This window comes from Urocitellus parryii, chromosome 15 (genome assembly GCF_045843805.1).
Source record: "Urocitellus parryii isolate mUroPar1 chromosome 15, mUroPar1.hap1, whole genome shotgun sequence".
NCBI lineage: Eukaryota > Metazoa > Chordata > Mammalia > Rodentia > Sciuridae > Urocitellus > Urocitellus parryii.
In genome coordinates, this window is record NC_135545.1 from 2901434 (window position 1) to 2924801 (window position 23368).

General features: G+C 54.0%; 2 protein-coding genes across 3 annotated transcripts; both read right to left on the bottom strand.

Annotated features, from left to right (window-relative positions):
- Positions 1-9285: 9285 nt before the first annotated feature.
- Rps9 (ribosomal protein S9) lies at positions 9286-13262 on the bottom strand. The gene is made up of 5 exons (XM_026381171.2): positions 13196-13262; positions 12838-12958; positions 12538-12660; positions 10378-10564; positions 9286-9527 (listed from the first exon to the last, which is right to left on the bottom strand). The coding sequence occupies exons 2-5, from the start codon at positions 12932-12934 to the stop codon at positions 9350-9352; spliced, it is 585 nt and encodes a 194-aa protein (XP_026236956.1). The 5' UTR covers positions 12935-12958; positions 13196-13262; the 3' UTR covers positions 9286-9349.
- Positions 13263-17912: 4650 nt separating this feature from the next.
- On the bottom strand, positions 17913-23245 carry Tsen34 (tRNA splicing endonuclease subunit 34). Of its 2 annotated transcripts, none has more exons than XM_026381162.2 (5): positions 22983-23245; positions 22060-22306; positions 21671-21914; positions 21290-21547; positions 17913-18802 (listed from the first exon to the last, which is right to left on the bottom strand). In XM_026381162.2, the coding sequence occupies exons 2-5, from the start codon at positions 22300-22302 to the stop codon at positions 18615-18617; spliced, it is 933 nt and encodes a 310-aa protein (XP_026236947.2). In that variant the 5' UTR covers positions 22303-22306; positions 22983-23245; the 3' UTR covers positions 17913-18614. The 2 variants fall into 2 exon arrangements, with proteins under 2 accessions (XP_026236947.2, XP_026236949.2); XM_026381164.2 differs by lacking the exon at positions 22983-23245 and adding an exon at positions 22737-22849.
- Between the last annotated feature and the right edge of the window lie 123 nt (positions 23246-23368).

The following is a 23368-nucleotide window of genomic DNA, read 5'->3' on the forward strand; positions in this document are numbered from 1 at the left end:
TGTCTCCCCTCATTTCCGCCAGGCTCCACTCAGTCCACCTGGTGCTGCCGTCCACCCTGCGTCTTCTTTGTTTTGGGGCCGGGGATAAACCCAGAGCCACATCCCGGCCCTTCTAGTTTTTTGAGTCAGGGTCTCGTTACATTTCTGAAGTTGCCGAGGGTCTCGCTCAGGTGCTGAGGCTGGCTTTGACCGGAGGATCCTCCCGGCCTCAGCCTCGAGCCACTGGGATTACAGGCGTGCGCCACCGTGCCTGGCCTTGGGTTGGGGACCTGGTGAGTTCATGTGCCGCGTTCCAAGTCCTGTCCTCGAGCTGTTTTGTCCAGGCCTCTGCTCCCTCCGGGACTTCCTGACCCTCATTTTCCAGTTCCCTGATTTCCTACCAACCATCTCCCACCACAGCGGAGGCCAGGCGCGGAGGCCCCAGTCCCCAGCCTCCAGCAGACGTGGGTTCAGTTGCCGGCTTCACAGACGAGGGGCAAATCAGGCACCAGGACACTCAGCGTGGGCCTCTGCTGGCTCCCTGGGTCCCCTCTCCTCGCCACTCCCCCTTCCCCCCTGGGCTGTGGCCACACACCCAGCCTGCATCCTGCCCCTCTCTGGGTTAGCAGCAGGGTGGGTGTGGAGCAGGGCTCCTTCATCTCCTGGCTCTGTCACTGTCCCCATCCCAGGGCCTCCCCTCCATGGTCCACTGGAGACAGAGCCATGCCCCAGTCGCCCAGTTCCTCATAGCAGAGAGCAGAGGTCACCGCCCTTGGGAACAAGCGGGAAAAGGAGGCTGGTGAGGGGAAGTTCCTGCTCAAGGCCGCCAGGAAATGTCACAACCTCATCACGTCTTCAGTGGCCGTCTCTGGATGGGCTGAGCCTGGGGACTCAAGGTATAAGACCGCGGTTCTGCCCAGGGGAGGAGGGGGCTGCAGAGGGCGAGACGACCCCAGGAGGGAAGGGACTTGAGACACTCAGGGGAGACAGCAGAGCGCATGGAGGATCAGAACCCCTCTCCAGGCCAGGGGGCAGTCAGACCTGCCTCTGAGGGTCCCCAAGCCTCACCAACGCCTCCCAAGCTCCTCTCCTGGGGTCATCGTCCTGGACACCTGCGGCTGCTCCTGCCACCCAGGCACAGAGGGGAGCCACCTCAGCCTGGGGCTTTGCCTCCCTGCAGAGGTTGACTCCAGACAGTGCTGCCCGGAGCTCTTCCTACCCACGCCCCCTGGCCGCAGCCCAGCCCAGGCCCTGGAGAAGGCTCCAGACGCCCTGTCCACGCCAGCACACCAGCCTCTCCTGGCCCCCTCCAGGCTCTGGTCCTGGCCCGGCCCAGTCCTCTCAACCCAGCAGAACCTGCTCCACCCACCCTCTGTCCCACCCTCCGTCCCTCCACGTCCTTCCCTGCCCCACCTTGCACACCCCCTGGCTCTCAAGGCTGTTGATGCTCAGGCCAGAGATGCTCTCAACTGCGCCACACGACAGTCCCCCGCCTCTGGTCAAGCCCCGACACGTGACCGCCCAGTCACACAGCCGTGAATCACACACGCCTGAGCCAACCTGAGCCCCGAGGGTCCTTTCCAAAGGCCCGGCCACCAGGGCGACAGTAGCTCCTCTCCTTCCTCTGCGTGGTCAACCTGTCCATGCCGTCGGTGGCAGGCCCACAGAGACCAGCCACGCAGAGTGCTGACCAGAGCCCGGTCCAGGTGGGCCATGTTGGCTATCGCTGTGGTCCCCACATGGAGCCCCCCACACTCCTGGGCGTGGTGGTGCCTCCCAGAAACAGAGCCTTGTTCCTCCTGTTCCTGCTGAGACTCTGCCTGAGCCCTCCGTCCTGAGGGCCATACCCTTCAAGGTACACTGGACCCGAGACCCTCACCCGGGGCCCCCAGTGCACGCGGTTCGCAGAGCGGCTCACGCTGGTCTCCCGCTGCTCCGCCGGCCTCCTCGCCTATCGAGTGTCCAGGTGGTTGTGGTATCTGCCTTTTGGTGGGCAGCAGGTCTGCCCTGCTCTGAATGACCACCGAGTCCCTCCATGTGTAAAGCACTAGTTTGCCCTGAGTACAGGTGCCAGGTCGGATGACTCCACTCCTCGCTGTACAAGTAAACAGCCACCATCTGCCTGGCACCCCGAAGGCACACGCTGGCCAGTCACCTGTCCGTGCCACCTTATCAGGGACACCCAAGTCAAGCAGCACCTGGACACACGGACATGCGAAGCATATCAGGAACACCAGACACAGGAGCTTTTCAACCTCACCAGACAGGACCCCTCACTCGAGGCCCCAAAAGGGGGACACCCCCACACCCACAACTGAACCTTGACCCCATCATCTGGCCACTCATCATGAGCCTTGCCAGGAAACTCCCCACAGACAGGAACCTCTCTCATTTCCCGTCCCCACGGGGCTTCCGCACAGTGTGGTCTCTTCTGCCGGGATGCCCACACACGGCCCTCCAAGCTCACACTGACACCGGAACTGCGGTCAGTGCAGATCCTCTGCTCAGACGTCCCGCTGGACTGGCTCCTTAAAATCCTTCCCTGACCTCCGCCAGTGTCCAGTGACCCTGACTGTGCACCCTCTCTGCTGTGCAAGCCTGCAGCCGCTCTGGCCCTTTCTTCCTCTGTGACCTATTTATCCGTCGTGGTGTGAAGACTGAAGCAGGCCAGGGACCCCCCACCCAGAAGACCCTGCCACAACTAGGCTTCCCCAGAGACCTTCATAAATGCTGTCTGGCGACCTGTTCCTAGACTGTCCGCAAGAATTCCTAGGACAGGCTTCAGGTGGAGGGAGTGTGTGCAGAGACAGTGGGATGAGGGACCCACGGCCTCCAGCCTGGGTCTGGGTCGACCAGAGGCCTCTGCACTGCACCTCAGAGGACGAGAGTCAGGTCCTGGGAGCCAGCCGGCGGGAAGAAAGGGGAGAGGGACTCTCCTCCCCAGACAGAGGGTGTCCTTGGCCTAACTGGGTGCCCAGAAAATGAACTTGTGAATTTCTACAGATTGTGAGCCTCTGAGCTCCTCCCCTTACACACTGGGTATAAAGTTCTAGAATTTTCTGAACTCAGGGTTCCAAGGCGTGATTCGATGGAGGCAAAAAGCCATGCTCTTGAGCCTGGCTGCAGCCAGTAAGCTGCTCCCCGCTGTTCCTCGGGTCCAGCCCCGTCTGTCTCCCTTCAGTGTGTGACTTGGGGTTCAAAGCACCTGTGAATGCCCGGCTGTGACACCAGGGGACCCGAGTGTTCAGGAAGTGCCATGGCTGAAGGAGGTGTCGCCTGCCAATTCACTGCTGCTCAATAAAAAGGGACACAGTGGAGACACAGACGTGGGTCTTCCTTGTTAATACCCAGCACCCTCACGACACCGTCCACCTTGGCTCTCGCGTCCAGGAAGACCACCTGCCTCACTGGCGGCTCCTGCCATGTAACACCCAGGGTCACCCCAGGGGAACTGGGCTGCACAAAACAACCACACAAGAGACAGAGATGCCTTTTTCTTTGGGGTCCTGTGACGGCTCCTCTGACCTTAAGGGTCCGGAGAGAGAGAGAGAGAGAGAGAGAGAGAGAGAGAGAGAGGAGAAGAGAGAAAGCGCATGCTGACCCCCTTTATTGAGGAGAAGCCATTCCAGTGAGGCCAGGGGTCAGGTTTCAAGGGGCTGAGTCTAGCTTCCTGATGTCTGCTGTCAGGTTGACTGCCATCTAGGAAGGCCACACCCAAGGGCAGAGCAAGAGAAGGGGACACACAAAGGGCATTTCCATGGAACATTCTATGCCAAACAGGGCAAAGGGGTAATATCCCAAAGGAACAGGTGAGTGTAGCTGGACCCCTGGGGCTTCAGGAAGGCCAGACACCTTTGCTCGACCCTGACGATCGGGGCTACCATCTCTGGTTACCTAGGCAACCAGACCACAAGGTGACCGACAATGCCACACCAATCAGAAGGGGAGACAAACGATGGTCACGTACTATCCCTCAGGCTCCGGCCCCGGGGCCTGCCTGCGGGTGGTGACCACTCGATTGGCCTGGATGCCCAGCACAGGAAGACAGTCTGTACCCACAGAAGCTCAGGAGAGGGAGGGGCCTGGCCTCAGGCACACCGTGTCTAGACTTGGAGTGTGACTGGACGGCGCCCCGAGGTCCGGCCCTCACTGACCCTGGGCAGACTCACTGGGCTGGGGCAAGATGGCTGAGTCAGGCCAGGCAGCAGAGCCCAGGGGCCCACTGGGCTCACATCTGGCCTGAAGGTCCCAGAGCCTCTGTCTCCTCAGCCCTGTCCTCCAGGGCAGGACAGCTTCCTCCAGGGCAGCGGCCCCAGGGCAGGACAGCTTCCTCCAGGGCAGCGGCCCCAGGGCAGGACAGCTTCCTCCAGGGCAGCGGCCCCAGGGCAGGACAGCTTCCTCCAGGGCAGCAGCTGGGGAGGAAACTCCAGTTGCAACACAGAGCTGAGAGGTGCCCTCTGCCAAGGGACCTCAGGCCAGGGCTCTGCCCCAAGGACCGTGGGAGGCAGCACCAAGACCCCCGCCCTCACCGCCCTCCTCTGCCTGGATGAGCTCTGGGGACAGAGAGGACCCCTCCTGGGTGCTGGTCCCTGGGAGCCTTGGGACTCAGGTCTGGGGACGGGGAGGCAAGGCACTCAGCCCAGCTCTGAGCCCCAAGCTCAGAGAGCCAGAGCAGGCAGAGGGAGGGCCACTCTTGAGCAGGGGGGGCACTGTGCCCTGGGAGGTCCTGAGGCCACCTGGGTTCACATGGGGACAGTCTCACAGGGTGCGCTCTTCCAGGGCTGGGTCCTGGCCTGTGGGCCAAGACAAAGGTAGGTGAGTCTCGGACCTCCTGGTTCAGCCTAAGTGAACCTCCGATGGGTTTAGGAAAGGGGAGTCCATGGGCCTGGGTGCTGACCAGTCTGGAAGGGGCCTGGGGTTGACCAGGCAGACAGGGAGACATCCCTGAACCCCAGGTCTGATTCCTTCTCAGGAACCCACCCCTAAACCCCTCACCTGGGCTGACCCAGGCCCCCTGGTGGCCCTGGGAGGGAAGGTGTCCCTCCTGTGCAGCTCAGGGAACAGGGGGAGTGGGACCCTGCAGGTCTTTCTGAGGTCTGGCTTGACACCTTCCAGCTGTGCGAGGAGGGGTCAGCTGCTCCTGCCCAGCACTGCCACGCCCAGGATGGGCCTGTGCCGTCTCTGGCCAGCTTCACACTGAATGCTGTGACCTTGGTCCACGGGGCACCTACAGGTGCTATGGCTCACGCAGCGCCACCCCCTACCTGCTGTCACAGCCCAGGGAACCCTGGAGCTCGGGGTATCAGGTGAGGGTCTCCATTCTTCCTGTGTCCTCATGGGCAGTGCCAGGCTGTGCCCAGGATATCCCCGTGAGAAGATGGGGCAGCTCCCTCCAGGGCCTCCCTTCCAATCCTCCCCTTAGAGCCTCACCCCTGAAGGCCACCAGGGACTTGGTGGGGAGAGGGTGGCCGGCAAGACTCAGGGCAGACAGAAGGAGAAAGGCCCTCCCCATTTCCCACCAGTCTCACAGGCCCGGGAGCCCCTCACCAGGGGGACAAAGCAGGAAGGAAGCAGCAGAGGCTTCCACCCAGGAGGGCCAAGACCTCCCTCTGTGGCACAGGAGCGGTGGGGACCCCAGGCCCTGGGGCTCAGGGCTGGGAGGCATGAGGGGGAGGTCCAGGCAGACGTGACTCTGGGCCCAGCCTGGGGAGGAGCAGCCAGCTGAAGTGGGGGGCAGGCAGCCCAGCCCTCACCCCCCACCCACCCCAGGAGGCCCTGAGGACCAGCCCCTCACCCCCACGGACCCAGGACCCCAGAGTGGTGAGTGAGGGGCTCTGGTGGGAGGTGGGGTCCAGGGCAGGGCTGAGCTGAGGGGGAGCAGCCCCCTCTGGAGATGCTGACGGGGACCAGCCCCTCCCCTCTGGGCCTCAGTTTCTCCCAGGGCAGAGGAGAGGCCTGGCCCTGACCTTCAAGTGCCTCTCAGGCTGACCTTGGCTGTGCCCTGCTGGGAGAGGGGCCTGCAGGGAAGCCTCCAGGACCTGAATCTGCAGGGCTCTGTCTCCTCTGTGCAGAGACAGTGACACTGAGCAGGGGAGGGCTCAGGGCCATTGGGGTGTCAGGCTCTTTCCCTCCAGCTCAGGGCTGAGCTCTGGTGGAGAGGAGTCAGACTCCCCCAGTTCAGGCCCCGCTCTGCTGCTTCCTGCTGGGTGACTGGGCAGGGAATCCCCCTCTGAGCCTCAGTTTCCTCATCTGTGCCTGAGGGAGTGGGTGGCAGTGCCATGATGCCTGAGTGACAGGGCTGGAGGTGACAGGTGGAAAGACCAGCAGGGCTGGCACACAGTAGGTGCTCAGGAAAGTGGCGTGGCTCCTGGTTCACAATGCCCCTGTGTCCAGGACTGGGAAGATCTGAAGGGAAGGCACCTGCAGGTTCTGCCAAGTCTCAGTGGCCTTCCTCCTGCTGCTCCTCCTCCTTCTCCAACGCTATTGGCAGAGCCAACAGAGGAAGGCAGGTGAGTGGGAGTGGCTCAGTGTAGCAGCCCCAGAGAAACCTGCCTATGGGAACAATGAGCTTGGAAACACTTTTGCATAATGTCCTATCTACCACGCGGCCTGCGCAGTGGTTTCATTAATGAGGTTCTAGGCATAAAGTTAGTTAGAAGAGATCGAAATAAAAACACAGACTCGGTTACCTTATTTCTATTGCTAGGTCCCAGACGGCTCACCTCTCTGGTTCCCTCGCCCAGCAGGGCAGCAAGGATTACTCAGGGCTAGCAGGAGAGAGAGAGTGAGCACGCTGGGGACTAGCCTTTTATTAGGGAACAAGAGATTCAGGGGAGAATTCCATCCAATGAAGGTTGAGGGGGGGCTGCACTCCAAGGTCAGGGTCAGTGATTCGGTCCCCGGAGTCAGTGGTCAGGCACACCCCCACACGGATGGGCTCTCTCATCAGGAAAGGGTGGGGGGGGGGGACTTCGACTTAGCCAAAGTGCCTCAGGCCCTTAACGGGAGTCACCCAGTCACGTGTTGGAATGGCTTCCCACAGTCCTAGTGAGAAAATGTAGAAAGAAGCAATGTGAGTGCGTACGGAAATGTTTATAGTGACTTTGGCCTTTTCAGATCTATGAGAACATGTGCAGTTATGGCGTATTTCACTATTTTTAGTTAGCTTTTTGTGTGGTACTAGGGATTGAACTCAGGGGTGCTCTATCACTGAGCTACATCCTTTTTACTTTGAGACAGGGTTTCCCTGAGTTGCTGAGTCTGGCCTTGAACTGGCAATCCTCCTGCCTCAGCCTCCCAAGTAGCTGGGATGACAGGCCTGTGCCAGAGCCTGGCTCATATTTTTAAAACTGCCTTGTCTTGAATTCTACAAGGAGATAGAGGGTATTGTAATGTTTCCTCTGTAGGACTCACTGCAGCCATAGGGTGGCTGCTGAGGTCCAGGAGGAGACCTATGTAAGGAAGAAGAGGGTTGTGCTGCAGGTGGGAGAATGGGGCTGGCAGGCACTAGGGAGGTGGGTGTTGGTTGGAATATTCTAGGCTTAGAGAACGTGAATCTGATACTGTGTGGCCTTGGCCAAGTCAGAACCACCCTGGGCCTCTGTGGAGTGAGATCTCAGGGTATCTTGAAAAGATGAATGTCCCGCTCTGTGCGCCCACCCCCACCCCAGATGCTGCTAAGACACACAGCCTGAGGACAGACAGCTGGACAGTCAGGTGAGTATCCTGTGGTCCTCATGGGGCACCCACATCCTCCCTGCTCAAACATGAAACCCAGCAGGCCCCTCTCCCAGCGCCAGTTCCCAGCAGCGTCCAGAGCACACTGGTGTTGACACAGCACTCCCTCAGGGTCCCACTGCTGGTGTCTCTGGTCCCTGAGGAGCTGAGCACCGCACCAGGATGGCAGGGATGAAGGTGTGGCTGAAGAGCCTGACCTGCACAGAGGAGCCACGCAGGGGACACTGGGACCTGAGCCCCACACCCTGGACCTGCAGAGGCCCAAGGGCATCCCAGTCAGCTCGGCACTGGTCTCTGGCTTGTTCTACTTCACTGTCCCATAGTTGTGGGAAACCAGCCTCGGGCCCATCAAGAGGTGATGGTGGCTCCTACCCACCCCAGGCTCCTCTATCTGCCCTGGCAAGGGAGCCTGATCCCTGGCTGGGGCACCTGTGGCTGTTGCTCCTCGTAAGTGGACAGGTCCACTCCATTTCCTACTCCCAGTCCTGACCTCTGCAAGCACCAGGTGTCCAACCACCAGCAGGCCAGCTGCCTGTGTCCCTCCTCCCTTCATCACAAGACCCCAAGCCTGCCTCCCAAGAGCAGAAGCTGGAGAGGAGGACCAGTCTTCCTGCCCAAGCCCTGGGCTGCCCCACCCCAAGCACACCTTCCCTCCTATTGTCCCCATTCCAGGCCACTGACAAAGGACAGACCTCACACTCCAGACTGCCAGGACCCTGGGGGCATGGGAGCCATGCCAGCCTCAGCTAATGGACAGGATGAGGGCCAAATGGACAAGAGCCTGTGAGAGGCATAAACTGCTTCCAGGAAGCTTCAGCTGCACTAGAACACCTGAGTGACCTGGTTACCCTCTACATCTCAGCTGCCATCAACAAGGCCACTCAAGTGGAAAACCACCTAGCCCAAGAAGCTGCAGTGCTGTCGGACTTCGTGCAGGATTCAGTGGACTGACCCAGGGACCAGACTGCAGCATGCAAAGTGGCTGCAGGCTTTGACTCACCTCCCAGCCAGCCAGCTTCTCAGCAAGGCAGGAAAAAGGAAGCCTGTCACCTGACTATGAGTGTAGGACAAACTCCATAGGCAGTTCCTCGAATGCCCCTGTCCAAAGGTCACCAGCTACTTTCCACTTATTAAACCCACATGTTGAGACAAATGGGACCCTCCCCATCACCAACCACCGTGTGGCAATCTTTCCATGATCAGATGAAGGCTCTCTAGGGTTCAGCTCTTGACCAGGCTGAGTGGGACAAGCCTGACCTGCACTTGCTAGTCTGCCTGCAAATGACTCTTTCCTGTCCCCATTTGCACATGCCTGGCTTTACTCAGCAACTTGGTCTCCCCCCAACTATAAAAGTGACTATGCACATTCTGTTCACTACCCTGTAGCCCACCCTGAGGTCAAGACCCACCACCTGGGAGGTGCTTAGCCTGGACCTGGTGGTATCTTCTAGCCTGGCAACACTTGCACGCCCCAGCTCCAGGAAGCCTGGCCTGGGACCCAGCTGAGCTCTGCCCACCACAGAAGGATGTGCAGGGGGGGGTGCAAGGATATACTTATAAAACACCAACTCCAAAGTGTTGAACCTGCTTTATTACCTGCCTGGAAAACAATCCTCCAGCCCAGGGGGAGGGCCTAATCCTCCTCCTCATCATCACCAGCCCCGGCCCCACCCTGGCCCTTCTTGGCATTCTTCCTCTTCACGCGGCCTGGGCGGCCACCCCCATATGGAGACCGCAGGGAGAAGTCGATGTGCTTCTGGGAGTCCAGGCGGACAATGAAGGACGGGATGTTCACCACCTGCTTGCGGACCCTGAAAGGAGAAAGGCAGTCAAGGGGCCTGGGCGGAACCAGTCCCCCAACCAAAACACCACTCTGCTCTGGGATTGTGCCTTGCAGCTAGCTAGCTGTGCTGACCCATGGTGTGCTGGGGGTACTTCTCAGCTTTGGACCCCTGTACTGGGTCAGCTTTAGGCCATCGGGACACCACCCCAATGCTTTGGGTGAGTTTATCCTTCACTTTACAGAAGAGGAGAGAAATCAAGAAACCCACACAAGACCCCAGAGGGGGGGCTGGGGCTGTGGCTGTGGCTCAGTGGTAGAGCGCACGCCTCACATGTGCGAGACCCTGGGAAGTAAGTTAAATAAAGGTATTGTGTCCAACTAGAACTAAAAGTAAATAAGTGCCCTGGGTTAAATCCCAGGTACGGGGTAGGGAAGAGAACTACACCTAGCCCTCAACTCAATGCCACTTTGCCCTGTCTCTACATCAGCTGCCATCCTGCCAGCTGGACTACTGCGGTCCTGGTATCTGCACCAAACCTCTGGAACAGGCTCCAGTGAGCCCAGCAGAACTGAGCCCACCCAGTTGCACCCAGTCCTCACCATCCAGGGGCACCAAGAGCTGTTACCTCTCCAGCTGCCTGCATGCCTGACAGAGGCCTTCGCAAGGTGTACGGCTTAAGCCGCAGTGACCCTTGCGCTGACAGGGGCTACAGGGAACAAGGTTGTCCCCAGATCCCCCGAGATGTTTGCAGGGTGTGAATCCATACCCTCACACCTTTGTCAGCTCCAATGGCTGCACAGGAGACAGGGACAGCAGGCTTAGAGAGGGCAACCATCAAAGGGAATAGGGAGATTCAGGGGCTCAGCAGTCGCCATACCTGATGTGGCGCTGGCGAATGAGCACACGTGCGTGGTGGATGGACTTGGCGAGGCCCAGCTTAAAGACCTGGGTCTGCAGGCGCCTCTCCAAGAAATCCTCAATCTTCAGGCCCAATATGTAATCCAGCTTCATCTTGCCCTCATCCAGCACCCCAATGCGGACAAGTCGTCGCAGCAGGGCATTGCCTGGAGGGACAGAGTAAGTTTTCACTCAAGAGTTCTGACCTCAGACTTCTAGGGATCAAATCCTGGGTCCACCTCTTGAAGCTCCATGTTGTGGCAGTGCTACGTTGAGACAAAGGCTAACTTGACACAAGACTTAATTGTACTTAACCAACATGAGGTAATACTGAAAATCATCCTAGTCACCTGTTTTAACAAGGAGAGCAGGTGGCCACATGTACCTATGTTCTTGTCTAGAAAGTGCTGGTACTATGAAGCTACTACGGCCCTAACAATGCAGAGGAAGAGCTGCTCTGTAGGGCCAAAAAGCTCTGCTGTGAGGCAATCACACTTTTGGCCCATTCTTAAGGGGCTAGTACCAGCACCTATCCTTAGGACTGAAAAGAATAATTCATTTCACTCTTAAATCACACACCTTTGAATCTGGCTCAGGGCAGGCTGGATAAAGGAAGCTGAGGACAGGATGCCTGCAGTTCCTGGCTCAACACTTTTGTTTACTAGAAAGTCCTACCCCCTAAGGAGCCACCACCCTCTCCAACTTTCACTTCTACCCTGAAAAACCAGGCAGCCCTCATGAAGCTGCAGCTCCCTTTCCACATGAGAAGCACCAAATCATAGACCTTGTGTTTAGTTCTGTGTTCAAAAATGACCCATAAAACAAGAACTAGCTGTGGCCTGCTCCCCCTAAGCAAACTAGCTTAGGATTTGCGTCCTGGTGCCACTCTTGTCTCTGAACACAGCTGGAAAAGTTGTCCCTACCCTCTGTGGACCTCAGTTTTCTCCCTGTGCAAAAAGGACCCCAGACAACTATGGGAGAAACTGCCTCTGGTCATCAGTGCCCATGACAGAAGGGATTCCAGAGCTTTCATGAGCCTTTCAAAGAGATCTATTATCTAGCAAAAGAATGAAGACTTCAACACCCACAAGCCTTCATAAGTGACATGCATGCTAATTTTGTCCTCCTCAAGCTCCATGACATGTAGGACCATCCTCTATTCCTATATAACTCCATCACACACAGGGAGGAAAATCTGATTATAACCCTAGATGAAAACTAAAGCCAGTTGCCCAAGGAGCCAGGCCTCCTGATTCCCATCCCATTTTGTTTTCCCCTACATCATTATCTAAGCTCAGGCTTAGGGTGTCAAGATGGTGTGAAAGCCAAGCACAGTGAGCTACTCAGCAGCATGAACAGTTCAAGGCCAGCCTCAGCAACACAAATCTGAAAATAAAAAAGGGCTGTGGATACAGGTCAGTGATGGAGCAACCTGGGTTCAATCTGTAGTACTGCCAAAAATAAAAGGTGGCAAACCCTATGTCATCGCCTGAACTCTTTTCCTGAAGATATCCACATCAACCCCCCTTCAGGCCTTTACTAAATGTCACTTAAATAGTTTTAACCAGCTTACTGCAAAAAGGAAGCAAAGTAAACCTCCAGGCCAATTTCCTGCTATCAGACATTCCTGAAATTTCAGGCAAGGCCTTCCCACCACCAGCAAACAGGACACAATAAAGAGCAGAATGCTTTGCTGTGTAATACACAGGTCGTCTGATGTGCAAGCAGGACTGCCATCACCAGCTCTAGACACATATTGAAAATGTCACACACTCATAAGGCAAGGGTAAGATCCGGATACTTTTCTCATACACATCTCCATTAAATAAATAGCTAAATTAAGGGGAGTGTAGCTCATTTATAGACCACTTTGCCTGAAGTGTACAAGGCCCTGGGCTCCATCCTCAGCACCATACACATACTCAAAACCCACCACTAAGTGAGGAAAGGCGGGAAAACCCTAGGGGCGTGGTGAAGCAAACTCACCATTCAGGGCTGACTTGAAACCCCAGCACCAAGGAAAAAGAAAAACCGCTAAATAAAAAACTGACTCCGCTTGTTCAATGTCACACCTCTAACCAGATTAGTCTAGATCTCGGCAGTCCTGCACCCCACCCCTTTGGGACGACCACGTACACACCTTCAAACAGACGTCGGGGGTCTTTTTCGTCCAGCGTCAGCAGCTCCCGGGCAGCCTTGCGAATTTTGGCCAGAGTAAATTTGACCCTCCAGACCTCACGTTTGTTCCGGAGACCATACTCGCCTGCAGTAGAGTGGAAGGGCGGGTTGATAGTCTCAGGACGACCGACTAGTACAACACCTGGATTGACAGCGCCAGGAACCACCCATCTTCCTGCAGGAGACGCCCACAGGCCGCACGTGGGCGGCCTCCCCACGTGCTACCCTCCCTGACCTCGGAAGCCGAAACCCTGCCACTCACCGATCAGCTTCAGTTCTTGGTCGAGGCGGGATTTCTCAAAGGGCCTCCGCGGGGTCACATACGTTTTGCGACAGACCCAGCTCCGGGCCACCGGCATGTTGGCTCGCTTGTCTGTCTGCGCCTGCGCGGGAGGGTAACACTCCGTGTGAGTACTCCATGCGGGGCCTGCGCAGTCCGCACGTCCGCAGAGAGCTTGTGGCACTCTGGAGCGATCTCGCGAGGCGCGCCCCAAAAGCTTTTCTAACCTGTCGCCCCCCAAAACATTCGCTCCCTAACTTCTGTGTGGTCACTAAAGCTCCGAAGGCCCGCGGTTCTTATAACCCAAGTCCGAATTAGAACGCACGTGAGCAGAACTTACCCACACGCAGTGCCGGAAACAGAGAGAGGACTGTGCGGTCCGCGTCGCGCCTTTATAAGAACCCTGCCTGTCGTTACGTCATTGCGCAAGGCGCACGTCCGAGCCAATCAGAAGAAGCGTTGGCTGACTGCAAAGCGGTAGAGACGAGAGGGTGGGCTAGAGCGGCTTGTTGGGTTGCGAGGACGGAGTTTGTACGCCTCCGGGGACCGGAACGCGGAGGTCCTAGGAAGCTGGAGGTCGAGAAGAGCGCTACTCCGCGTTGGGCGGTAGTTCTGTCACGGTACAGGGTCCGAGGAGGTGTGCACTGGGAATCTAAGGACGTGTCCGGTCGCAGAGCAAGAAGGGAGGGCTTTATCGGAAAGTTCATGCTGGAAGGTGTGCGCGAGTTCTCCCACCAACGCTTAAGGTCGGGTTTTTATTGAGGTTCATTAGGTGGTGCTGGGCCGTCAGGGGCTTGGGAGACTGAGGCAGAAGGACGGCAAGTTCAAGGCCAGCCTCAGAACTTAACGAGGCTATTTTTTTATCTCAAAAAATAAAAAAGAATGGGCATGTGACACAGTGGTTAAGCTTCCCTGAGTTCAGTCTCCAGTACACCCCCCCCCAAAAAAAAAAAAACGGTGAAATATGTATGATCCAGAGGAACGGCACTTAACCTCTGGCTGGGAAATATTGAGCAAGGTATTATTTTCCCGTTGCAGGGTCTGGTCCCGTATGTAGATTTCACCTGTTCTCTGAAGGGTCATGTTTCGGATGTTAGCCCCTAGCCTCACAAGGTTAATGGTCTCTTTCTGTTGAGGTCTTGTTCCTGTTTTGCTATATTCCAGAAAACATATAAGGAACTGGAAAGTCACAAAGTAATTTATGGGCTATTTAGTGCACCTCTTTTCTGTCTCTGAGGCTCCTTTGTCTAACAACACAAGTTGTTTGTTTTATATTTTAATGGGGATATTTCTCCTTTCGAAACTTGGTGTTCTTTCCCTCTGTATTCCTAAACATCTTTCTCAGTTTTTAACAAGACAGGCAAACTAGCTTAGGATTTGCGTCCTGGTGCCACTCTTGTCTCTGAACACAGCTGGATAAGTTGTCCCTACCCTCTGTGGACCTCAGTTTTCTCCCTGTGCAAAAAGGACCCCAGACAACTGGAGCTTCATGGACTCTTCCAAGCCAGATGGTGATTCCATGAGTAATGAAATTGTTAAGTTCAGAATAATTTCGACCAGAAGCATTGCCAAAAGGCTGATTGCTGGAGGTGCACACCTGTGATTCCATCTACTTCTGAGGCTCAGTGAGGCAGGAGGATCCCAAGTTCAAGGTCAGCCTAGGAAACTTTACCAAAACTGTTTCAAAATAAAAGGGCTGGGAATGCAGCACAATGGTAGAGTAACCCTGGGTTTGAGCCCCAGTACTGCTAAATAAATAGATGAATAAATAGCAGGCAGGCTTTTTTGGTTGTTTTCTTAGCCATATTCATGATCCTTGTGCCTCAGTCTCCTCAGCCACTCCGATCCTGCCTGCTCTTTTAACTTGGCTAAAAAAAGTCTGAGAAGTACGGGCAGAAGGCTGCCTGCAGTTCCATGACTTGCTCAGGGACACACACAGCTCACCTTTGCACCTGTATTATTCCATTTTGGCCTTGCTGGTTGTAGACAAGGGGAAAAAGACCTTACTAGAAACTCTGCCATCCCTGGAATTATTTATAATGTTTTTGGCTGCTTCTGGGGAAGGTGCCCACCTTCAACATGGGCTTCCTTCATTTATGCAACAGATTGTTTTTGAGCAGTCCAAGGATTCATTCTACATAATGGCATGCAGCACCAAATATAGCTGCCCCTCTTCAGAGCTCAGAGTCAGAGAGAAGGAACAGGAGAAAAGTTAAACCATACAGGTCATTCCTAGGGGGGATTTCCAGAACAGGGAAAATTGTCGGAGACCAGCTCCAACAGGGGGTCTCAGGAGACGAACGGATGGTGAGGAGTGGTGAGGCGAAACGGATGGTGAGGCGAAAGAGGGGGTGGAGAAACAACACAGACTCCAAAGTGAAGGTGTTGATCCCAATCTTTACTTGTGAAGTTGATCATATATACTTTTCATTTTGGCAGGCTTACAGTACTTTGTGGTTACAAAACAGGAATCATTATTCAAAGAAACAAAATATTACGTAGTTACAATTAGAATAGAAGAATGTGGGCTGGAGATGTGGCTCAGCGGTAGCGCGCTCGCCTGGCATGCGTGCGGCCCGGGTTCGATCCTCAGCACCACATACAAACAAAGATGTTGTGTCCGCCGAGAACTAAAAAATAAATATTAAAAATTGTCTCTGTCTCTCTCTCTCCTCTCTCACTCTCTCTTTAAAAAAAAAAAAAAAAAAAGAATAGAAGAATGTATTTTGACTTATGCATAAGCAAGCATTTGTACTTTCAGTTCGCGTTTTGTTTTGAGCTGTTTCTGCTTAGTTAACTTTTAATAATAGTTACAAATGTCCCAAACTATTGGCCTATACCTTGACTATTGTTTCTTGACTTACTGACTGGAACCGGTGCCATGGTTACGGCAAGTGGTTGATTTGTTATTACTTTTAATCAAACAAAAGTAAGAGCACAAACCATTGTGCACAGGAACAAGAACAAGTTGCCCAGTACTAAGCACTAATCTATCTTCTTAACATTAATTTTTCTTCTCTAGATTTTAATTTAATTTCTCAAAAACTTCCTTGACAGGAATACAGGGAGTTTTTCATTAGACATTAACAATTTAAACTCCACAGCTGAATCATTGCATTTAGAGCAAACAGATCTATGCTTTAGAAGTAGTTGCATTAATTGGGAAAGTCATGATTTTTCCTTCATACTTAATGGTCATATGAGAAATCACAACTATACTTATTAAAGAAATACAAAAACAAATCAGCCCATTCCCAGAAACATACTGCGCTCCTCCAGAGGATGGACGCCTTGCGCCATCCACCTCAGTAGGGCCTTGCCATTGCCTGAGTCAGGGGAGGGGCGCAGCAGAAAATGTTCTGAATCCTATTGCTATACATTCTACTCCACCTTGGTGCCATTTATCATCCAGAGGAACTTTCTGCATTGTTTCTTTATTGTCACAGCTTTCCCTCAAGTAGCCCCTAGAGTTATTTCCTTCTAGCTCTATTCTGGAATAATCCTAGACAAACTTTTTTTTTGGGGGGGAGGGGGGTACTGGGGATTGAACTCAGGGGCACGTAACCACTGTGCCACATCCCAAGTCCTTTTTTTGTATTTAATTTAGAGACAGTCTCACAAATTATTTAGTGCCTCGCTAAGGTGCTGAGGCTGGCTGTGAACTTTCAGTCCTATTGCCTTAGCTTCCCAAGTCACTGGGATTACCAGCAGGTGCCACCTTTCCTGTTTCTGTGCAGCACAGGTCAACACAGTTGATACTGAAGATGTGACTGAAGAACTGTACCCATCATCTTCATGTTCCCTGCTCCCCAGGTGACTCCAGTCCAGTCTTCTCAGCCTAAACCTCCATGCCTACATACTTCTGGGCTGACCACATTGCAAAACAAATGTTCAGTCTGCCCCTAAAACTTGCTTTTCTCTTTTGCAGTGCTGGGGGTCAAACAGGCTAGGCTAGTGCTGAGCCACACCCCAGCCCATGGTTCTTGGCTTGGGAGAGTCTGTCATTTATTTTTTTTGAGACAGGGTCTTGCTAACTTGCTGAGGCTGGCCTTAATTTGTAATCCTCCTACCTAAGCCTCCTCTAGGATTACAGGTGTGCACCACCTCACCAGCTTCATGTACTATAATTTATATAGCCATTCCACCTATCAGGGACATATGAGCCATTTCCAATTTTCCCCTATTTGAATACTGCATGTGTACATTTGTTTTGGATTTTCTTTGGGGGGTGGTACTAGAGATTGAACTCAGAGGCACTCAACCACTGAGCCACATCCTCACTTCCCCAGCCTTATTTTGTATTTTATTTAGAGACCAGGTCTCACTGAATTGCTTAGTGTCTTGTTTTTGCTAAGACTGGCTTTGAATTTGCGAGCCTCTTGACTCAGCCTCCCCAGCCAATGGGATTATAGGTGTGTGCCACTGTGCCCAGCTTGTTTTGGCTTTTGTTGGTGCTAGGGGTTAAATCTAGGGCCTTTTGCATGCTAAGCATACACTTTACCACTGAGTTACACCCCCAGCCCTTTATATTTTGAGACAGGGTCTAACCTCAGGTTGGCCTTGAACTTGAAATTCTGCCACCTAGTCTCCTAAACAGCTGGGATTAAAGGTTTATGACACTGTACCTGACTATAAACACACATTTTATGTATTAGTTTTTGTAAAATTTGTGTTACAAATCTCAAATACTACTCAGGCCATGAGAAAGAACAGTGCATCCCATTTAGAGACAGGGTCTTGATAAGTTGCTATGGCCTTGCTAAGTTGCTGAGGCTGGCTTTGAACTTTTTTTTTTTTTTTAATACCTCTATTTTATTTATTTATTTTTATGTGGTGCTGAGGATCGAACCCAGAACCTTGCACATGCTAGGCGAGCACTCTACCACTGAGCCACAATCCCAGCCCCCCCCTTTTTTTTTTTTTTTTGAGAGTGAGAGGGAGAGAGAGAGGATTTTAATATTTATTTTTTAGTTATTGGCGGACACAACATCTTTGTATGTGGTGCTGAGGATCGAACCCAGGCCACACGCATGCCAGGCGAGCGCGCTACCGCTTGAGCCACATCCCCAGCCCTGAGCTTTGAACTTTTGATCCTCCTGCCTCGGCCTCCAGAGCCACTATGATTACAGGCATGTGCCACCGCACCCGTCACTCCTTTTCTTCACATGCATCTGGAATGTCTGTAGAAATCTTCAACAGGAAGCTGAGGGCTGAGGATATAGAAAGACCAGGGGAACACCCAGCCCAGCAGCCTGCTAGCAACAAGTCCCTGGCAAGTCATTTCCCTCCTTTCTAAGAATGCACATCAAAAACTTGACTCTTGGGCTGGGATTGTGGCTCAGCGGTAGAGCGCTCACTTAGCACGCCCGGGTTCGATTCTCAGCACCACATAATAAAAAAATAAAAAGGCATTGTGTTATTGTGTTGTCCATCTACGAAAAAGATTCTCTTTCTTAAAAAAAAAAAAAAAAAAAAAAAAAAACTTTTATTCAACAAGTTTATTGAAATCTGCTGGGGCCTAGGCACTGTAGAAAACAGATCCACCCAACACAGTCACTCTCAAGAAGCTCACAGTTCAGACATGGGTAACTACAAAACGACACAGCCAACAAGTGCTTGAAATAGGAAGAACCAAAAAAAGGATTAATGTTAAAAACCCTGGGATCAGAGACTAACCATAGAGAGAGCATGGGCCTCCATGGCGGGGGAGGCCCAGGAGGTTCCTGCAGCTGTCAGCCACACCCCTGGGTCTCTGGTGCTCACTGCAGGCTGGCCCACTGCAGGGAGGTGTAGGCCACCACACCATTTCCGTGTGGAGAACACAGCAGGAGGGTCTTTCTGACGCTGGTTCCAAGGCGGCCAGCAGAGACCAGATCCTGGAGTGGGATGGGGTCATCAGGGGCCCAGCACTGGGCAATGTAGTGGGCATGGAAACGGAGTGGGTCACCTGCAGGAGAAAGACGGCCACATAGTAGTTCCAATGGCAGAGAGTGAGGACACATTGGAACAGAAATGGAATCACGTCAGCACTCCCTACAAGTACCTGAAACACATACTCTTGGACCCAACTATTTCACTTCTAAAAATTTTTTTCTTATAAGTACAGTGGCACTAAAATAAACCTACCAAGATGATCAGTTTGTCATTACCTGAAATTACTAATTAGTGGAAACAAACCATAGACTTGAGGTATATCCATGAAACAACACACAGCTGTTAAGATTGAAAGACCCTGCGCATTCCATGTTGATTATCTCCACCACCTGGCTCCTATCACTCTACCCCAACACAGGAAGCAGCCATGGGGTTTAAAGAGCACAGAAGGGTTTGGAATGAGTTATGTCTTGTTTTTAATGTGACCAAGGTTCATTTTATGCAGCAAGTTGAGGGTAAATGCTATTTACAAGCACTAGACAGAAACTTGGCAAGTATAAGGAAAGTAAAAAAACAGTATGTAGTTCTGTGAGTTTCTAAATAAATCATTTTTTAAAAATTGAGGTACTGAAGAAATATGATATCCACTTAAGCAAACATGATGATACATACTTGTAAAGTATATTCTTGCCTTCCAATACCTTTACATTTGCACACTAAAAGCAAATATTGATAATCTCACAATTAAAAACAAAAACTTTAACCAGGCCTGTAATCCCAAGTTACTTTCCCATCCCCCATCCCATGGAAAATGGTCACTGACTCTGAGGGAGACAAGAAGGAGAAGAGCAAGTTATCACACTGTGTATAGCAGCATCCTATTTAAAAAAAAAAAAAAAAAAAAAAAAAGTGATTGAATATGTCATGGTGTGGCCTGAGAACCAGGACCAGTCAAAGCCATGAGGAACTCAAAAAGACCATACCAATCATTTCTGAGAAGTGACTCCAATCAGCTAAAGGATTTTACAGTAGGATGGAGCAATAAATAAATGGCATAAAATAAAAAGGGCTGCAGTTATAACTCTGGTACAGCACCCCTGGGTTCAATCTCCAGTTAACGCACACACCGGCATAGGAGATCCACGCAATTTTCCCAAGAGCTAGTTTAATGGACTGTATTCACACATGCAACTCTGCCATTGCAACAGCAGCAGCATGGCTGCCCGTGAGTCAACAAGTGGGCCAGTGGCTTTGTCATCCAGCTACTTGGGAGGCTGCAGCAGGAAGGCTACAAGTCCAAAACCAGCCTTGGCAATTTAGCAAGATCCTGTCCCAAAATAATTTTTTAAAAGGGGCTGGTGATGCAGCTCAGTGGAAGAATAGTAGCCTAGCATTTGGAAGACCCTGGGTTCAATCCCTAGTGTCACAAAATCCTAACAGGGTAGAGCACTTGTCTGGCATGTATGAGGCGCTGGGTTTGATTCTCATCAGCTCAAACAAAAACAAAACAAAGGTACATTCACAACTAAAAAATACTAAAAAAAATACTTTAGTTTCAAAAATGGTGGGCCAGATTTGACCTCAGGCTATAGTTCCCCTAGATTAGGTGACTTTGAGAAAATAGAATAGGAATTTGAATGGGGCACTCCACAGAAGAGCACATGACGGACACCACAAATCTACAAGGGAAGGCTATCCACCCAAGGGGACTGGCCTTGCATCTCTAAAATTTAAAGCCCAGTGGTCAGCTGGTTTCAACAAGAACCTAGCCAGAAGCCAGGCACCCTTCGGGCTGTCATGATACCTTAACCAGCTGAGAAAGGAGCATTGAAATGCTTAAGATGTTAACCCCAAAACTGTTTTTCTGGAGGTTTATCATCTTTTAACCTCAGAAATGTTTAGAAATAAGTCTATAAACATGTAAGGGATTCAAACCTCAGGTCACTTAGGGATAAGGACACACTGCCTATGTGGTATACTTATTTAAGACATGCACCCAGATAGAGCCACAGTTTTCAAGGTTATTTAAGTGATATGTATGTGCCGATATATTTATACAAATACACAACTTACCACAAACACTTTCTACAACAACTGCTGGTCATAAGCATACGTGGACCTACATCAATCTCTGATAACTAATGCTACATCCCTCTGACAACCACCTGTTATGTGTAACTATTAATTTTGGGATTGAACCCAGTGTCTCACATATGCTAGACAAGTGCTCTGCCATTGAGCTACAGCCTCAGCCCCTCAGAATGAATATTCTTAGGTGTTTTGTGCATATTTCTAAATATTTCTGAGTGATTCCCCTGGGTTATAGGAAGTATTTAATAAGTCACTAAATTGTTCGTGTGTGTGTGTGTGCGCGCGCGCGCGCGCGCACTGAGGATTAGAACCCAGGGCCTTGTAACGAAACTCTTCTACGGGAACTCCCAAGTGCTCTCTGTCCTGGGGGTTTCAGAGGCTAAGACAAGGAGAGACAAAAAGTAAAAATGCAAAACACATTGAGATTGTGAGGAAAAGCCAGCCATCGGCGCTCCCAACCCAGGCTCACCAGGATAGACGAGGAAGTCACCCCCGAACTTGCCAGCAGCACTTAGGAAGAAGCCTCTCTCCCACAAGTCTTTGTAGATCCTGTAGCGCAACTCATGAGCAGGACGGCCAGCATGGGGCCAGTCTTTGGACTGGACGCGCCAGTCCAGAGGCTTAGCCTTAACAGGTCGAGGCCTGGCAGTGGCCAGCTGGACCAGCAGGGCAGATCTGGGCAGGGGGTCTACCCCATCAGAAAGCCCTGGCTGGGGAGAGGAGGAAACTGGAGAGGTGCAGAGAAGTTTTGTGAATCCAAGGGCAAAGTGCTCCCACTCCCAGAGAGACCCAGCCCAAATTCCCAGAGGCTCCCTCTCCTCCTTCCCTGGTCCCTGGACTCCAAACCTGCCTGCTTCCTCCTGCTCCCCCGAAGCCTGGCCATCTCCAGTCTCATTCCCTTCAGCAACCTGGCTCCCGGGGGCCTGCTGGCTCTCGCAGGACCCCGAATTCTGTTCCAGCTTCTGCTTCTTGGCAGCCTGCCCCTCTGAAATCTTCTCCAGCAGCTCCTGACGCCGGGTCTCACGGGCCTCGGCTGCCAAGGCACTTTGCTCCTGGAAGCTCTGCTCTTGCTGGCGTTTGAAGGATGCCAGAGCCTGCGAGGTAAGCGGAGCTGGAAGCCGCGGACCAGGCCAAGCTCCGGCCACCTCGGGCAGCCGGGATTCCCGCTCCCTGCACTCTCCCAACCGCCTTCCCAGAACGGGGCTCCCAGGCACCCCGCAGCCAGGCCCCAACACTTACGAGGCCGTGGCGGGCGGGGTCGGGGCGCGGGACGCTGACCAGGGTCACGGCGCCGATCTCGGCCAGGAGCCGCGCCTCTTCGGGCATGAGCAGCAGCGGGAGGCCCAGGCGCGAGTTCTGGCGCGGCCCGCGCGGCAGGGCGCCCACCGTGCGGCCCCCGACTCCCAGGCGCTCCCGCAGCGCCTGCACCGCCTCGGCGCCCCACACCAGGGAGCGGCCGTTCTCCACCTCCACCACCAGCATCCTCCTGCGGGGCGGGAGCGCGGTCACCGTGCGGCCGCGGGGCCGGGAAGGGCGCCCCGGCTCGGGACCCGCTGGGCCGCCTCCAGGCCACGCCCAGCGCCGCTGACAGCAGCGGACCCCGGGGCAGCCACCGGGGCTCCACCCGGCCCTTGGGCTCGCGGTGGCGCCCGCTCAGCCAACGCTGCTGCGTCTGCCATCGCGCCTCGCGCCACGAAGAAACAGGCCGAGTGCGCCGCCACGTCCCTCCGCAGGTGACTCTGGCACCGCCCCCTCGCAGAGCGGCCGTCAGGTGTCGCCACCTCCCGTGGCCAGGGGGCCGAGCAGGCCACACCTTCTCCCGGCGCAGGGACCTCGGCTCCTCCCCTCCCGAGGCACCCAGGTTTGGCTCTGCGGCCCTCCCGCTCCCACTCAGACTCCACGGGATCGAACCCCACCCGCTCCCGAAGGAAGGACGTTCGGCGTTCGGGTGTTCTCGGCCGGACCGACTCCACAGCCCCGCGCCACCTCGGCGCCGGCGGGCGCGATCGGGCCTCCGAGGCTCCCGTCAATCCCACAGCCCGTGGCTCCACCCCCAGCCGCCACGCGCCCCACTTCGGAGAGTTCCCGCCCTACGGCCCAACCCTGCAGCCTCAGGCCCCGCCCCCTGGGCGCCCGCCGTTCGCTCCGCTGGGCGGGCTCACCCCACTTGAGAGCGCTCAGTCAGCGGCTTGCTTTCTCTCAGAGTGTCCCTCTGTCCTCCGACAGAACCAGCTAATGTCCTCGTAAACACCAACTTGGCCGAGGCGGAGCTAGCCCCTACGTAGTGCGCCGCGCAGGGCTTCCTCCAGCTCCTAACACGCCGCCTGTCTGCGTCACTCTCGTCATCACGCCACGTCAGTGGAGCGGGAAGCCTGGGGGCGGCCCAGTCCGAACTTTGGCCCCGCCCCCTCAGCACTTCGGTCCAGCCCTCGGGGTGCTTCCTTGGTCCCCTGGTATTCTGCAAGATCAGATCTTGGGGCTCTTTACCCTGGCTCCGCCCCTGAGGCACACGGGTCCTCCGAGCCCCGCCCCCCTTGGGCCGTTTTCC

Bases quoted from the DNA above. Each gene is read 5' to 3' on its own strand.
- Rps9 (XM_026381171.2), bottom strand. From the start codon at position 12,934: ATGCCGGTGGCCCGGAGCTGGGTCTGTCGCAAAACGTATGTGACCCCG. The intron at 10,565-12,537 runs GTGTGTACGTGG...CTGTCCCTCCAG, and splicing joins CCCCCGACGTCTGTTTGAAG to GCAATGCCCTGCTGCGACGA. The intron at 9,528-10,377 runs GTATGGCGACTG...TTCTCCTTTCAG, and splicing joins ATTCGCCAGCGCCACATCAG to GGTCCGCAAGCAGGTGGTGA.
- Tsen34 (XM_026381162.2), bottom strand. From the start codon at position 22,302: ATGCTGGTGGTGGAGGTGGAGAACGGCCGCTCCCTGGTGTGGGGCGCC. The intron at 21,915-22,059 runs GTAAGTGTTGGG...CTTACCTCGCAG, and splicing joins ACCCCGCCCGCCACGGCCTC to GCTCTGGCATCCTTCAAACG. The intron at 18,803-21,289 runs GTGAGCCTGGGT...TTTCTCCTGCAG, and splicing joins TGACTTCCTCGTCTATCCTG to GTGACCCACTCCGTTTCCAT.